Below are 18,178 nucleotides of genomic sequence, written 5' to 3'. Positions count from 1 at the left end.
TTAAGAAAATTTAGTTTCTAACTAAAACGGGATGAGGTACACGATCGAAAGTAATCAATATCCAACAGGGTATGATACCACGAGAAGAATACAGTTATATTTTTCTACGTTTAACTAATTTAGATAGATATTGTTTGGACTGAATATCAATATAAATCCAAATCAACTACAACCTTTTATGCAATCAGTGCACGGTATTTTTTAAAGTATATACATGCGTAAAAAAGTTCTATATCTATTCTTCAGACGTGTTATATATCTATGTATACATATATTTGTACCGTTTGTATTACATATTTATTAAACACAAAATATATTAGTATTAATTCTGGAATTTGATATTTATAAGTAGATATTTATAAGATACTTTTTTTCGTTAAATTATAAGCTAACATTATTGTATTACCTAAATCATCGAAAAGTTTATTTGTAAAAATAATTATTCATTTATTTTTAGATATAGAGTTACACTCTCTGGAACCTGCTGCACTCCATACATCCAGCAAGTTAGCATTTATCGTTTGTTTAAAATTACTTTTAATCGATTGGTTTGTTCATTTTCAAATTAAATTATATAATTATCAAAATTCGTTATCTAAAAGAGCAAGGTCTCTTAACCGGAACTTATCGATTTACTTTCATAGGTATTTTTAGGTAAAAACAGGAACGAATAGAACACCTGCATCTAGATGTTCCAATTAACGATATCTGAAGAGGCAGGTGCAAGATACCGGCTAGAGATACACGCAAGTTTCACGGCCTGAAAGTCAAGGCTACGCTCGAAGGGCAAATTTAAAAAGGAGCTACATTTGCTGGCGTACACCCAACTGGAGCAACGATTATTTTCTTTGCCTGGTAAGCGATGGAGGTCGCTGCGCCATTCTAAACATGTATTGTGTCTAATCCAACCGTGGCATGAGTTGAATCATTTTTCTTTCGCCGTCAACTGCAATTGACTTCCTCCTTCTTCTTGCGCCGTCAATTTTTCATAATGAATCCGACTGCGGGAGAAAATATCACGTGCACATATATCCCATTGTATTGATAAATTAAGCTTGTCCGATGTAGAAAATTGTGAATTTCTCTATGATTTAATTCCTCTTGTACTATTGTCTTGTATTACTACTATTAACAGACCTGTAATCTGTCGAAAACATATTTATAAAATATATACGTTTACATTGTTATAAGATAATTAATTATTAATCATCCAATGTTCAAATCGAAACATCCCTGTGTGGTGGGGATTAGAATACACCCACAGTATCCCCTGCTTGTCGTAAAAGGCGACTAATAGGGGGATTGGGGGGTAGATTTAAGGGTTAGATGGTACACGTAGAAAAGAGTAATGAATTTTAGTTGAGAAGAAGAATAATGTGCATAGGAAAAAGATAGTTTAGAATATAAGGGAGCAGGTTTGCATTGGGCAAAATAAGGTCATTATGTTATTTCAAACGCATTAAAAAGTCCAATAGAAAGTATTAAAATTCAGGTTTAGATTCAGCATTAAAAACTTAGCGAGGTATTAATCTTTATCGGTTCCACATTTCGTCTGGGATGCAACTAGTGTTAAACAGTAGGTGGTATCGATCGTTCGAACGGTGTTTGAAAGTGCTCGTAGTTCCCGCGCTAGGTGACGCCACTAGGTGGCGTCGTATATTTGTACACAGTCGCTTCGATGGCGGGAGGGCGCTACGTGCGGTCGGGTGTTACAAGGGTTTGTGATCGAAATTGGCCTCCTTCACGGGCCCAGCCGATTACGTTTCTGTCGTGTAACGCGGGGGAGAACAGCGAGAAGTTATTCGCGCGTGACGACGATGTCGTCGTCCAAGAAGCGACGCTCCACGCTTGCCTAAAGGACGCCAATGTACACTCTCGTCGCTGACCTGGAGACCGGCGACAGGAGCCATGCCGCAGCACAACCCCCGACAGAAGAGGCTGATGAGAATGACAGCGATGGATCGTCATTGGCTTGTCAGCTAGGGAACGCGGACAGCAAGTAAGTAAGTAGTTGAACATCGCTTCCATTTCCCGCTAACGATCCCCTCGTTCTTATATTTCTTTCATTCAAACGAGTTCGTGATAGATGACAATCTCTAAACTGCACGTATCCAAATATCATCATACGTGTTCATCTCCGTTTCTTCGATGCGATTGGCTGCGATCAGATCGTTAAGGAACATTTATATGTACACACGTAAACAATGGCTGTGCGTTGACTTAGGCGGTTAGTTGTTTGTGGTAAGAAACAAGGTAGCGTTGTAAATGTGTAATAATGGTTACGACGCAGTGGTTGGTGGGACGAGGAGGGAAGAAATCGAACAGCAGAGAGAAATTCGATACGCTTCGGGAACGACGTATGTCGTGTTACTCGCAGAAATGTACCGCCCGCTCGATATGTAGATCGACTTGGTTTTCGCGTGCACTATCGCGTGGCCTGGCATCGTTGATCCAGCCGCGGCACGTTTGCGCAGGGAAACTGTCCAACGACGAAGCATCGCGTCAGCTGAGTCGTCGTCTGGCGAACAGTTACGGATATGGATATTTTATCAACCGCTGCCAGGTGACTGGAACGAACAGAGGTCACCGACCGGTGAACTCTGACCGAACGTGACGTCATTGATTGTACGCTCCGCTCGGGGAGTTTATTTTTGTGTCACTGTATGGGAGGCGCGTCGCGCCAGAGTATTTGTAGCCTCTAATTTTCGTCTCATCGTTAGAAACGCGCGGAAGGTACTTGTAATTTGCTTTACTCTTTCAAATTCCACATCCCTTCATATCGTATAGATCATTAGAGTTAACGTTTGGTGGAGAGTTTTGAGAATAATTGCACGAGCTAAAAATAAGACGAAAACAGATCGATAAAGATAAGTTAGGTATACATACGTGTTCCATAAGTCTCGCGTGCGTTGAAATTAAACGAAATTCGTAATATAATCAAATCAATATAATTGAATAAGCCTTAAAAATGCGAGGCCCTGAACCGTCACACGAAATGTTAAGATAATATATATATGTAACGTAGTAATCCACGTTATGGACAATGGAGTAGCTATTGGTTCGTATTAATCCGGCTTTTCATTTAAACTGTGAACGTTATGGAAGTAATGCGGGTATAATAGGTGTATTATCGTTTAGATTGCCAACATAGATTGAGAAATAGCCGAAGTTTTATATAGATGATAGTACTTACTTTCTTGTTCACCTGTATCGCTAAGTGAATAGAGCAAAATTAGATTAGAAATTCTAGATAGTTACTCGAATTAACCGATAGCGCCTCAGAGAGCATATAAAAGAATATAAATTTCCGTGTTTAAATAATCTCTGCCAATTGTGGTAATTAGAACGTTCTTTAATTAAAGGCAAAAACGCAGCCCTTTGCTTTCGTGCAAACATTCTCTCTGCGGGATGAAGTATATACGTACATATTTGCTGGCTTTGCACAATGCAATGTGAAAACATAGCGTTTTTATTTATCAGTCTGTCAGTGGAATAGTTAAATCAACGCGAAACGTTCATAAGCACGAAACAGGGAGTGTAGCGAATAAATTAGGTAGTTACTTCCTGGAAAATCATAAAATAATTACGGAAATTTCTGTTTAATCTGGACCCATTGTAATGCCAAAGAGATATGCGATACCTTGTTCATAATGCAGCAGTATAATAATACAAAAGTAAACCCTTTGTTCATTCAGAAATTTTATTTAATCATTTGAAAGACACGAGTGGATTTCCAGATACGAACAAACATTTCTATTGACCTTATCTGCTTTATAGAAATTATACTGTGATAGTTTTCTATCGATCAATTTATGAGTCACACGGCTGTACCATTACACGAGTACATAATTAGCGATGGAAAATTAACGAGCAAACCTGTAGAGTGTGCCACGTGAGCGTAAAACGAAAGTTTATATTTGAACAGCAGATTTGATGTCATTAAAAGGGTATTTGACGCGATACTGTGGTCTCGCGACACAGCAGGTACTAGTTTAGCATACGTCGTGACGACAGAGTTACGTGGGGGCGAGGATGCAACAGTTTCGAACATGGATTCGCTGGTGGGCAATTTTGGACATGCGTAAAAATCATTTCACCCTCGCACCGTGCTCGAAGCACGATTCTTTCTGCATCGGCAGTGACGACAGCTGTAAACTTGTAATTTTCTCAAACCGCGTTCATCACGTAGCCATGTATCCCATTCACGGCGTTCCAGCACGTCTATTGGTTTCCTATGTGGAAAACCGAGTATCACGCAGCTCCGTTCTATCGATCTGCAGCCAGTTTTCCGTCTTGCTCCGAGCCCTTCTCGTCTCACCCCTTTCGCCTCTCTCTACGTCTTTCAGAATTCCTCCCTCTCTCTCCTCTCTGTATTTTCCAGGTAGCATTCGCTTGCTCATTCATATTCCCTCCCCCCTCGTCGCCTCTCTTTGTCTTTTACCCACCCAGCTTTTCATACACGCACACATTTCCGTTTTCTCTCCTCATCTAATTCCTTTTCCCATTTTCTCCGCTGTTGGTCTCTATCCATCGACGATATTCACGTCCCCTCTTCGTCCTTGTTATCTTTTAGAAGGAAACTGTTCGCGGCAGACTGTGTTGTATGTTTTAGACATATCTGTGAAACCAATCCAGAAATGTGGAAGATGAAAGGATAGCGTGTCAGCGTCTAATTTATTGGATTTAATATCTTTCAATTTGTCCAGCATGAAAGGCTAAAATTTGACAAATTAGCTTTCTCGTGCTTGCCAATAAGAGTGCGATTTGTCGTGGGATGAATGATATACGCCTCGTTGCTCCTCGACTTTCGTCTTCAGTGGGAACCCTGTCTTCCATCTCTGTGCCTTCCACCAGTATCTTCTCAATCCTTCTCTGCTCGTCTCTCCCTCAGTTTTTACCCTTCTCTAACTTCTGTCCTTTATCGTCCAACCATTTTCTCCTCGCTCTGTCCTTGAGAGACGTCCTATATAACGCGACGAACGAAGAACCGCCGGTTCTTTACCTCGGTTTTCCATCAGCCGGAGGAACACTAGAGAGAATTGGATAGGATTGAGCGAAAGGAAAGGGGCGGTGGGTTGAAAGATGAAATTAACTCTTTTGAGTTGTCGCGTTTCGTTCTTCCTGCAGCTTTGCCAGTCCGTACGTTTAAAAGTATGAGAATCGTGGCCGAAGTTTCGATCTTGTCCAACTGTGGATTCCTCTAATCATGGATTGTTAGAGGTTATCTAGAATGCTCAGGTAACTCATAAATCCTATTAAGCTCATAGAAAATCGTAAAAACGCAAAGTTTGAAGTTCTAGTCACCTTTGGTATACAGAAGGCACTCAACGTTGGATGGACTATACTTAGCAACGAAAGGATTAATAAATGCAACGATCGCCTTCACCCTTCGCAGACAGTCAGTTTGGTAATTGCGAGGTGTTGAAAAATGTAGTACTGCCACGTAAAGGCGTCATTAATCACTTAAGCTTGATAAGCGTGACTGAGGATTCGATGGGATCCTTGATAATGGACTCGGCGAATTTTTGTTCGCTTTCGTCTTCCGTCTGGCGAGTTAAGGCGGTATTTCTCTTCTTCCTTGAAAATGCTCGGCCTTGCCAGCTGATATCGTTTGATAGCCTTGACACGACAAATATTTCGCTTGTAACCGTGAACCGGTGTCGGTGCATTCAAAGCGAGCCCTATTCACAGAGGGAACGGCTAAGGGCCGTGCACGTATGTACACATGCGATAGACACCTCTTTCAAAGACTTAAAACGTGCGATTCCGCCTACGTGGGAGCAATTTTAAAAGCTAAGGTCAAGGCCTCGCCACCGGAGGGTTGAACGAGAGGGTGCAAGGCGGGCTTATCGAAAGAAGTTCCTCGATCGGAGCCAAAAACCGTTTTCTGAAATTTTTCTAAGTAATTCTTATCGGTGCCATTCGTCAAATATACTCGCAACTCTTTCGATTAGGTTTTAGCGTGTTTATTCGCTTATTAGTTGCAATTGATTGTTGCCGAGTGGAACGTTACGCGTATACAAAGTCGTTCCATTTCGACTCGTCGAGATTCTCGCTATTTCAGGAGCATTCGAGATCCTAGAATGCACCCTCTTATTTATAGGAATGACCTGGTGTCAACGGCCTAAACGATCCGCCCGTGTGTTTGCATTTTTTAACGACTCGAGCAATTCCAACCGCCTCGTGGACCGAGGTAGTCGAGTGACTATTTTTCACGATACTTTATGTATCCGCGGAACGAGAATGCCCGTGTCTCGATCCCGAACGAGGCTACACGCGTTCCGACCAATACACTCTGGCTTCGATTCCGCGAGCAAACATTTTAACGCCGGTCGAACGCCAGAGCCGACCAGCTGTGCATCGATATACGCAACGCTTTCGCAATCCACCCAAGGCACATTTAACCGATGACGATTCTAGAGCGGTTAGGTAACCGTAGGTGCGTCGAAGTTGGCGTTCGCGACCAGGAACCATCCGACGATGAACCAACGGGGGATCAGTTATTCGTCGGTTGCGCCGATGATAGCTCTACGACCGATCGTCGCGCGTTGATCATCAATAAGAACCATGGGCGAGGTCCACTCGATCGTGAGAACAGTCGACGGTTGGATACGGAAGTTGAGACGGTCCGATGGCACGATCGCCAGGGGCCAGGTACCAGAAACGAAAGTAACGATCGAAACGAACGATACGATATTCGATCACGAGATGTGGAGGCAGGCGTTCTTGGTGGACGCGCCGGTTCTCCGGGGTCTGCTGTTCGGTGTGTCCACCGAGAGCAACCTGTTCGAGGTCGTTTGCACGATCAATCGATTAATATTCTTTTACGTGGTCATTAAGTGGATCAATTTCGAGGTATGGTCAATGGCTGGCGCTGAACCCTTCGTTCTGAACCGGTGAAAGTATCTCTGGAGAGTACGCGCACCCGTAGACGAGGATGATCTTGGCTCTGTTCATCGACTACGATCACAGATCCGTGTGATAACGTACGGCGCAGTGGTTACGAAGTTGGAGAGCACTTTGGCGGACGAAGAGAACTCGAGAGGGGGATCTTCGCGACGAAAGAAATTTGGAGAAAATAGAAATAAAGTATAAATGGTGTAAAATGATGTAGAAAAATGTTGAACTGTTGTTATGCTTGTCGGTAATGTTGATAACTATTCCTGTAACTCGCGAACAACTCGCACGAGATACGATCAATTAGAGAAACATTCGTTCAATATTCGCACTTGGAATCGGAGTTAAAGAAATGTATATAATCGTGACGTTGTTTATGTGTAACGGAAGTGGACGAAGGTACAGCTGTATCCGCCGGAAACAGCGTTCTTTCACAGGAAACTTTACGACATTTTTGATTAAGATATCACGTTACGCAAGCCCGGAATTGTCTCTTAATTTCTTCACCTAAATTCGCCTCCGTCTCAGTTTTGTCGGAATCCGTGGAGATATGCGTTTTAATGCACGAGAGGGGAGGAGAGAGAGAGAAAGGAGGACGCGAGTAGCGGGTGCCAATATTTTCAAGATCAACATACCAGCGAATACTAAAATTAAACGAGAATTTTGTACCGATCCACATTCACGTGCGTCAATAATTAATCGTCTTATTATTTTACGAAATATATAATTGATTAAACGATTAATATATAATCGTTTAAGCTTATTTTCGGCAACGACGACGATTAATACCATTAATACCAACGATACCATGGGCGCGGTGATTCGGCAATTTTTTTCGATATTCCCACTCGCGATTGCGGGCTTCTTGTTAATTGTAACGAAATCCCCGGGACAAACGCGGAAATTGTGAGCCTCCGTTCTGCTCCCGATGGATCGAGATGAGATTTAGCTGCGATCGAACGCAATTTATTTCCATGCCCGTGCTCCGAATCCATGCAGGGCAGTGACAATGGACCGCGATTCCCGTCAAACGCAATACGTCCCTCTATTTTGTCTGTCTGTCGGCTCTTTTTACGGCTAAAGCCAGCTTTCGCGTATATTTCGGAAAATATATTTACAAAAGTGATCGTATATTAGAACAGCGACAATAGCAATTAACGTTAATGGTCCATGATACGTGTGTAATATGGACCAGACATCTCTGACTACAAAGGGTCAAAAAATTCGTATCTTCTCTCTGGATTAAGTGGCTTCGAGATATTTATATTCCATGACTACGCGTACATTTTTTTTCTCGAGAAGTCACAGATCTTTCCTGTCCTACGAAGAAAAGTTGGGGGCTGATCTAAATATGAGCATATCGTTCTGGGAGGTCCCTGCTCTATTTCTAGAGAACACAGGGTGCTGCATCCGTATCCATATCTGTGCTCACGTTATCGCGTTCAGATTTCGTTTACATTCTATACAAGTCAATTCCTTTTTCATAAACGAACTAGAGTAAGGAACAGAAACAGAATTATTCATCAATCTTCCACGATAACACGGTAATAATGTATTATAGCATTAATAAGCGGTATTTTGTACGCTTATAATTTGTTGATATAGAGTCACGAAACTCCAATGAAAAATTGCTATCCACGAAACTATCCTGCACGCTAATCTTAAAGCTGCCTTTACACCGGTATTCGTAAACTGCTCACGAACAGAATACCAATTGTAATCTCTAGAAATACTGTTCTCTAGAAGTTTGTTCGTATACTAGTTTTAAATCGTTCGTGTAACACGTAGTTTAAGGATTAGAAAGAATTAATGGAAGTTGCTCGTGGACATTGTTTGCGAACTTTTCCTTGGTGTAAACGCAGCTTACGACCAGCACGTTAAAGATCGAGAACCCAGGAAGATAGCTCGCGGTACATCGCGTGACCGTATCTATATTTCGACGTTTTAACAAATTTACAACCGCTCGTTGTGTGACCAGCTGAAGGTTCAAGGATACTGCGGGAAATCTGGTGTAATTTCTCTGTTGGAAAAAAGTTGATCTATCGGTGACAGCGGAATGCGGTGTATGGACGATCGTTACGGTGCTCGTTGCGATACGAAATATAATTGCTGGGCTACCGATTGTTCGATGCCTTAAAAACTGTTGCGCTCAATGGGCGAACACAGGCGGAAAGTTAATTGAAACGAGCGCAGTCCTGTTATCTCCTGTTTCCTTTTTTATCAACGTTTCGCGTCGATGTTTTCTATCCATTAATTTTAATACGCTCGCTAACGAAGTGGATCAAAGAACGCAAAGCAACAGAGGCATACTCGATGTAACACATTTAACATTTGCAAATTACTAGCTTATTTCGTTCGTTACTTTAGCAGTAGCTTCTAACATCCGGAAGATAGTCGAGTACAAAGGGTTAATCCGCATTCCCTTCGTCGTCCCAACATTTCACTGGCTAACACACTTCCACCAGGGGTAGTTGGCTTATGATGTAACGTAACGACACGGTGTACACGGTATCCCCTGTAAAACACTGCGCTCGTCGGTCCCCCACGAAATCCTACCGCGTGTTCCACGGTTTTCTCGGCACGGAGCCAGCTTTCGTCGAGCGGTGCTCTCACTTTGTTGGTATTAACGGCCGCGATGCCTATCGTGGGAGCTTCCTCGTGTTCGTACGGGGATGAAAGTACCGGGAACAATCGAAAGCCCCGCGCTGCTTGCCCGGTCCGGTTTGCTCGACCTGGCCAAACATTTGCACGATGAAACGAAGTCGCTGGTGCAGCAACGGCGAACGCTACCACTTGCGCGCACCCAGCGGAATTCCCGTCCGGTCTGTTGCTTCGCGGAACCAGTGCTAATTGGGTTTAGAGCAGAGAGATTTTTGCTCGGTTGCGCACACGAGCACCGCTAAGATCGTGGTCGCGCGTTAGAGACCTCTCGTCGGCCCACAAAACTGTTCGACCGTCGTTTGTCTCCTGTTTACGCGTACAAGGCGTCGATCGCACCGAATTCTTCCCGCCAGCAAAGCAACAATAATTATTTTAACGTGTACTCGAATGTTACTTCCTTCTCTGCTCGTATCTTTAGAGAGATGGAGCCGCAGCTGCGGAATATCTACGTCCTTGCAACATCTCGGTCAGCAAGTTCGATCGAAGGTTTTAACACCCACGAGATCCACTCGAGGGACCTGAAAAGTTTTCGCGTGCCTGCACATGCGCCCCCCGAGTCATCTACGAGAGATCGTTTTACTTCTTTAAAGAGAATTAGACCGCATTTTTAGTCGTTTTTACTTTTGTACATATATCTGTGTAACGGTGGTCCTGAATAGATGGGGATTAGTGAAACGAATAGTCGATTCTTCGTGGACGCTGCAAATTGGGAACGAAAATTACAGGTGCCTGCTGTTTTGTTTACCACCCCCTGTAATTTTCGATTCGGTCGAATTGGAAGCTCGAGGTTGTCTCAAATTCGATGATAGAGGCAATGAGTAACCGAGGAGATTAAAGCGCAGGATATTCTTCGATTCGTGTGGTTTGTTTTTACTTTAAATATAAAATTTCGAGGAAAATATGTGGTCCATCGAGTCAATAAGGATCAATGTTCGATCCACACCAATGGATAAAGTTTCATGGGTCTGTGTTTCGGAACGAGACACTTTTATAGCGTTGCTTTTACCTGGTTTCGCATTAAACTGGAAAAATAAAGGATCAGGAACTGTTAGAACATGTAGAAAAGGAGTATCTTCGATGGTGCAGGATTCTAACGATGAATTTCGAGTATATTTTTAGCTAGTCCTCTTCAAATTCCACGTTAACCGATTCGTCAGCGTTTCTCTTCTCTTCGTGGTTCTTGAAACTTGTATATAAGTTCACGCTTTCTTTTGACAACGTTACATTGAATCAGTCAATTAGAAAAGCAGCTGATTCACGCGACGGTTTCGTAGTAAGTAGAATCGTTAACAGGTGTATATATTTAGCGTTGCGCATCATGATGATTTGAATTCTAAGTATCGATCTTCTGATTTTGTAATCCCACACTATGGCATATCACTAATATCATTTATGACTGGCATACTTGTTCCTCTGCTGCACGGTTTTTCGAATTGTACGATCTTTCAAATCACCAGCTCGCCTTATCGATCGTTAATTCGCTCGTTTTAGAAATATCGTCCTGTCTGGAGGTAGGTCAGGCTTCGTGGGACTACGTCGAGAGTTGGAACTAACGACCCGATGTAGGATGTTATAGAAGACACGGGTTACGTCACCAATAAGCCCTTCAACGTCACGCGAGACTTTTTTCCCGGTAAATTATTCCATTCTTTCGTCTATTTTTCAAAAATTTCGAGCGTGTTTAATCACCTCGGATGCCTTTTGGTTTATTTAGTAGACACGTGTCCACAGTGTGTGTGTCAGGGATTTAATAGCAGGATGAAATGAAAGGGATAAGTGTGCCAGGTTCAGCTTTAATGCTCTGGAGATTTCATTTGAGCCTAAGAAATGAGAGGAAAAAAAAATAGTGTACTCAGTGTTCTTCGCGTACAAAAGGTGAACGTCATACATGTCGTGCATTGATGATGGCCTACTTCTTTTTAAAGAACGTCACAACGTTCCATAATTTTCCTTACCAGCTCTGTCCTCTGTAACATTTAACGCAGCAGAATTATTTTCTTAAACGTTACTCTTGGTACTCGAAAAGAGTCAACTCGACTTTCCTTTAATTACTCGTCCGTATATATTTGTATTTTATTTTAATTTGCCTGACTTCAGTGAAAAAGATTTTTCAAGCTCGACAATTGGAGCTGATGTTTGTACACTGTCGCTGTTCCATCTGCACCATTTAAATCAGTGATGTTACAAGAGAGGCAATCGTGCGGATGGAGTTTCACGGTTGCTCGAGCGATCAAACAAAGAACAGAAAAAGGACGACGTTGTCTCTGATATCGTAGCTATCGCTGCACAGCCGACTTTATAAATTTCGCTGATAGAGAAATACCCAGCTGCGCTCCATTATGTAGAATTTCTTCTAACAGTGCTCCATCGTGTTCTTGTTTCCCATTTCGGCTAAGCATCGCGCGCGCAGTCCAGAGAAATCGATACGCTCCTTTTATTGCCATTTTCTGAATAACAGACTGCGCCTTCTTTGACAAAAAGACGACAAAAGGCGCAAGAGAGAGAGGAGGCGAAAGCAGCCGATAACAGACGAGAAAAAAGAGGCCTCGGGCAAAAACGGAGCTCAAAAGAATTCGCGACGTGCTTCGAGTGATTAGAAATTCGTATAGCTCAGGATGGTACACCCCTGTACGCCCTATTTTCATTCCCTGCTTGCAAAATACATTTTCGTGTGGATTTTCCAGCTGCGCGTTGCATAAATATTTCTTGTCGCGGCTTACACGATTTCGCTGTAGACCCCGGCAGCAAACAACTATCTAGCTAATTGCAAAGCGATCGTTAGTAACTAATGACAACTATATTAGTCGACTGATAGCCCGCGTGTGGCCCTATCAGCGCGTGACTTAAAAATCGTAGCGAACAACACTGTAACACGTACACAATAGCGATACCAACGATTGATTTATTGCACTTGATTCGCGAGTGACAGAAATAACATTTGGCTTGAAAATTACATGCACCGCACAAGTGTGATACAGGTGGCGAGAGAAATATTCGTAATATACATAGAACGATTCTAATAGAAACGTGGCGCGTAAAAATAACGTTAGATGACTAACGTGATTAGGAGGGTGTAAATAAAAAGTGGTGAAATTCGTTGCCTTGTAATTTTCTATCGCTCGATTCTAATTTATAGTGACAGAGACTAGAAAACGGGGAGGGATACGAAATCCGTATTAACTCGAGTGAGGCTACATTTTTTGAAATACGTGCCCGTCAATGACGAGATGCTGCTCCAGAGGGTTGTGGACAGGCGATACCGAGCGTAGTTGTGCGATGGCGCGTTCAGGGTGCCGCGTGAGAGGGGGTAAAGAGGAGGATGACGTTCCCTACATCGCTCGGTTAGCGATCCTCCGAGTCAGTCGGATGCTAGACGTGGCGGGAGTTAGTTCTTCGCTTTCGGATCGTCTCGGCTCTGATCGGTATCCATCGACTGCTCCTACTTTTCGCATACCTAGGCGCGATCGTTTTAGTGTCCACGACCTGTGCGCGAAAGCACGCGTGCGTTTCCAACTCCTGCGGATACTTTCACGTGATCGAACAAAGAAACAGTCGGGACACAGATCGTGCGAACGGCTGGCAAAAAACAAAGAGAAAGAAGACAGGCGACAGGTCGTTGCACCCGCGGCGTTTCAACGCGCGCCGTCGCTTCGTTAAATTTCTGTACGTGATTTGTGTTTACCGGCCGCGCCTGAATACCGTTACTTGTGACACTAGCGCGAACACTGTGCGGAACCTCGTGACGTTCCACTCTCGTGGTGCTGCTGCTGTTCTCCACGATCGATCATCATTTTATTTACCTGACACGAGTGTCATCGGACCGCTAGGATTCAGGCTGCTGCGTGGGACACGCTCGAAAAAGCGGTGGAGCTCTCGTGAAATACCTGCGCACGGGGATGGAGCGAGTGTGATCGTGACAGGGACAGTGCAAGTGGACACGCAGAGCGACCTGTTGTGCTCGGATAGCGACCCGATAGAGTAGTGTCTCGACGCGTCTGTGCGAACGTCGCGACGCCGATTCGAGCGTACGCTTGGTACCCGCGAGCAGTCTTCGACTCCGCCAGCTAGTCTCGCGGTTGTAGAAGCCGCGAGTCCAGCCAGAAGGGAGAAGGGTTCGCGCGAACATTTCCACGATAATGCGTACAGTGAGCGAAGCGATGAAGCATCGCGCGATCAGCTGACTAACCGAGTTGTTCGGCGGCCGCGGTAACACGATCGGTAACGAGAATCGTCAGAGGATTGGCAAGGATTTTCAACGGCAACGATTGCCCACCTGTTCGGTTATGACGTTTGGTACGCCGTTTCACACCGAGAAGTCCCAGTTTGCTGGCGATAACCCTACTCGGTATGTTCTCTTTCCCTCTCTCTCTTTCACCCTTTTTCCTAGCCTGTTTTAGTCGATGTCGTTCAAAACCGGTTTCGTATAGAACCATACCCTGAGGTTCCACGAGATTGATACGTGGCGTCGATAACAACAATTCACGTAGGAGCATAATTATTTTTTAGTCTTTGAAGAATTCGAGAGTTTGTATGTACGTATTACCGTGAAAGTAATAATCGTCATAACCGGCGATTAATTTGTTACGTTGGTGGAGGAAATGATTCTTTGATGACGATGGTACTTTAACGATCTTGGTAATGATCAGGCTTTACGTAACTTCGTGAAATTCAATATAATATGTTTAAGATCGTGGCTGATTCTAAGCACGTTACACGAGTGTTGGCCAAGAAGGAATAAAGATTCCTTAGAGTAGTAGAGGAACTACCAGGTCTAAGGTTTCGTACAAGTATCTTTTTCATTTGGCATACCGATGCTAAAAGGATATATTTGGATTTCGAGGGGGAAATTTCCATAAAAGTGCTCGTGGAACTAACACGTAAATATTCATTTTTAATACACATATTGTCGTGACTACACCGACGAAACGGTGCTTAACGAGAAACTACGGTTCTCTACAAATCTCGCGCATGCATCGACAGAGAAATGTACTCGGTTCAAGTAAACACATGTATATTTTTAAATCTGTTTACTCGACCCAAGTAATTATTTTCTTAATCTAAGTAAATTGCTCTCAACTGATTAAGCCGAGTTCCTTTACTTAACAGAGATATTATCGAGAGTTCCCTCAAATACAATAAATCATTTACTTCAAGTAAATCTCAGCTAAAACCTTAGTCACGTCGAACTGGGTAAACACTTACCTGAGTATTTTTCTATTTCAAAGAATTCTGCTGCTCCATCTTTAATCGAAAAGTAAATATATATCTTTAAAGTACCGTCGAGAGTCAAGCAAAATAGTGTAATCTTTTGGCTCACGCGAGAAAGCATAAAAATTTCTTTCTCTCCAGAACACCAAAGTAACCTGAAGAACAATTAGCAGTTAAAGATCTCTGACGTCGTCCAAATGTAACCGCAGCGTGCATCAGCGTGTATGTGCAACTAATTTGGCACTGGTCAGAAGCGTTTGAACGTCTCTCGATGGTACACATAAGAGTAACGCGTGTACCGATCCACAGATGAAGCGATCGCATAGAAATGCTAGATCCCGAGTCATAGTACGTTTTTACAAACTCGGAAGCGTCAGTAAAAAGGTATGCAAGCGTCGTGAAAGTTACCAGAAAAGTGATACAGCCATAGCTCTGATACCGTGTCGACGCTTCCTTTGTCTGTCGTTATGCGCCAGGAATCTCAATGACCATCGCTGCTCGTGAGAACGTTCCGAGGCGCATAAACTCGGTACGAGGCGAAGATTGAAATAAATCCCCGTGGACGTGCATCGCGAACGTACCGTCGTTCACGTCTCAGTCAGACGACGTGATTATTGCCGTTGTTTCATTAATATTGACTTTCAGTCGATTCACGATCCAACCCATTTTATGCTCGCCGCCTATGTGTTCATGCTCAAGTTATTTCTAGACATCGTTACATATTCATGCACACGGACGCTTGTTCCTCTCGTAGAGCGGATTTACAAGGTAGATCTCCAATGTAGTCCCGCACGGCTTAATTGCTATTTTAATAAGAGGATTGTATCAAGCAGCCGTTGACTCTTTACTCGCATCGTAAGTGAATTGTGCGTGGAAGTTGGGTAGAATTTTCTGATAACAAATGTATATTTCGCGTTTACTTTGATAACGCAGTGGGAGGTGTACAGCTGATCCGAACGCACAGATATCTGTTTGGTCAGTGAACTAGAAAAATGTGGCCATAACGCGCTGGTGGAAGAGTGGAGGCAAGGTCGTGATAGGGTAGATTGCTATGACCTTATTATCCTCAACAGGCTGCAGCTCGAACAACGGGATCTAAAGTAGAGAAGAGTAGAGACGAGGCATTGATTTTAACCGTGTCGATGTGTCTTCCACTCTTTCAAATTTGGTTACATTTGGTGCCATCGTTCGAATAGTTTCGTAGAGGCGGGAGCGAGTTTCTTCGCGAGCGGCGTGGCAGCGAGGTTACATTTCGTTCCGCACCGTTCCGTTCTTTTAAACGGCAAGGAAAGGTCGCACATCCATTGCCGTGGTAGGCCCTGGTTATGGTCATTGCGCCAATTCAGTTTGACATCCGTCCACGTCATTCGTTCACGTGTGGACAGGCACTTCGTTTCGTCGTTAAATAGCAGGACTGCGTTTCGACTGCGCCGCTCGAATTCAAAGGGGTCGTTGACGTTGGGGTGACGAACGGTTTTGCTTTCGGTCGGAGCCCTCGATTCGTCCACCAATCTATGATTAAGTCGAAAGAATAATTACGTGAGTCATCGTTCTTGGTCACCCCCCTGTATCTGCTTTCGTGTTTTTGTTATATCGAGGCAATGCCTAGCTAAGCGTCCTTAGAGGCTTCACCAAGCTTTCTTCTTATACGCATACGTTAGTATAATCTTCTAATATTTTTCTTCTGTTAAATATATCATTGTGTGACTCACGAATCGCGTGACGATAATAATTTTCCATCCCTGTGCGGTGGGGATCAGAATACACCCACAGTATCCCCTGCTTGTCGTAAAAGGCGACTAATAGGGGGTGAGAAAGGATTAACGAGGGTGTAGGAAAGGGTAACGAATTTTAGTTTCATTAGTTTCTCGGTCATATCTGTGAACAGTCGAGGAATAGAATAATAGAACTCGTCGCATCAGATGGTCATTTCCTTATTATCCTTATTTCTCCCCATTTTCAACCGGAATAATTTTCCAGCACCGTCGTAGATTCCTCCGCGTTTCACAAAGAAGAAGTACTCGATTGAAATTAAACTCGTAATTGCTTCTATACATGACCCATAGAATTGATTTTCTCCTTTTCCTATAAAGGAACCAATAATGGATGGTTATGTTGGAAATAGTAAGCTGGATCGTGTCTGAACATAATATCGCTTCAAGACCAATTCCACGTCGACTTTTCCAGTCTCAGAATCGTTTCTTCCAGTTTTATTTCTGAACAGTCCTGATCGTTCTACGACACGCATACGCTGATCCACGTTATGTTTCGTTTCTTCGCTGGGGAAATGAGAGACGCAAGCCATAGGAAAAGCACGACTATCGCATCTCTTCAGATCTACGTAATTCCGTATCTACGTCAGATTTGCATGCCACCTTGATTCGAATTCACGCTTTATCAGTGTACCGAATTTTTCTTCAAACACGTACTGATAATTAACACGGAAGCTGCAGTTAAAATATCGAGACTCAAAGTGCGTGACTGCTTCCGAACGAGCTAAAAGCTGAAGCTGAAGTTGATAACACGATATCGATGCAACGATAACATTCTTTTACACTCACGACGTCCCGTTAGCGACGATTTGGCCCAAGATCAAACCACATTACAGACGACTCGAGATTATTAAGAAAAAGTACACGCAAAGCACGAGGCATTATCGAGGTAGCGTCGGTTCAAGCAACGCCTCTTGACGCCCGTTGGATTAATTACGATCACTGTTGACACACGCGTATCTACTTTCGCGTGCGCGTAAAACAATTAGCCGAGGCCCAGTCTGCCCCACGTGGCAGATGGGCAGCGTTTCACGGATGATTACAAAAATATCTACATAACTGCGGGCAGTAACGGTTGTTGTAAAGGCTGGTACACACCGTGGCATAATGCTGGAGAGCGACAGTGACACGTCATTCAACGCACGTATACACGTGACGGCGTGTGTTGCTGGCAAGCAAACGTAATGGAGGTTGCAGTCAAGGCTGTAGAAAGGCGTTCCTTATTGCATCTTACCAGCCGTGCTAACCGGTCGTCGACCCACACCGCTCCCGACTTCTTTGCGCAAGGTCATTTTACTTATCGTTAGATTCGTTTTATCCGCGTATTCTTTCCGCTGTCTTTGTCCCGCGGTCGTTCGCGTGACCGAGAGGATGAATACGTTCGATGAGTCGACCGCTTTTGCAATCGGCTGCTCAACGACCGGGCAACGGATGCGGTCGTTCGCCGTCGAAACCAGGTAATTCTATGGTCGCGCCAATTCACCTTCGTTCTTTCCTCTCCTTGGTTATTTTTTTTCAAGCCACCGTTCGTTCATTTTTGTCGGTCAGTGGAACAGGTAACATTTGGAATGACATCGATGTAGGTTTTGAATTTAACGTTTAAGTGGTTCTCTAGACACGTACGATATCGTGGAGGAATC

The 18,178-nt window shown here is 43.7% G+C and overlaps 1 protein-coding gene and 1 long non-coding RNA gene across 5 annotated transcripts in view; both read left to right on the top strand.

Moving 5' to 3' along the window:
* The first annotated feature begins 1,682 nt into the window (after window positions 1-1,682).
* LOC143431517 (uncharacterized) overlaps window positions 1,683-18,178 on the top strand; it is a 45,597-nt gene continuing 29,101 nt past the window's right edge. Inside the window, exon 1 of one of the 4 annotated variants that reach the window (XM_076908302.1) lies at window positions 1,683-1,999. In XM_076908302.1, coding sequence (XP_076764417.1) covers window positions 1,866-1,999 — 134 coding nt within the window. In that variant the 5' untranslated portion in view covers window positions 1,683-1,865. Of the gene's footprint in view, window positions 2,004-13,616; window positions 13,904-18,178 lie in introns of those variants that run through there. The other 3 variants (XM_076908301.1, XM_076908304.1, XM_076908303.1) reach the window with 3 other exon arrangements.
* LOC143431522 (uncharacterized) lies at window positions 6,302-7,143 on the top strand. Its single transcript, XR_013102716.1, has 2 exons — window positions 6,302-6,751; window positions 6,841-7,143. It is a non-coding gene; the product is annotated as an uncharacterized LOC143431522 (long non-coding RNA).

Source organism: Xylocopa sonorina, chromosome 18 (assembly GCF_050948175.1).
Source record: "Xylocopa sonorina isolate GNS202 chromosome 18, iyXylSono1_principal, whole genome shotgun sequence".
NCBI lineage: Eukaryota > Metazoa > Arthropoda > Insecta > Hymenoptera > Apidae > Xylocopa > Xylocopa sonorina.
The sequence above is the reverse complement of the archived record's forward strand: the minus strand, read 5'-3'. Positions and strand labels throughout refer to the sequence as shown.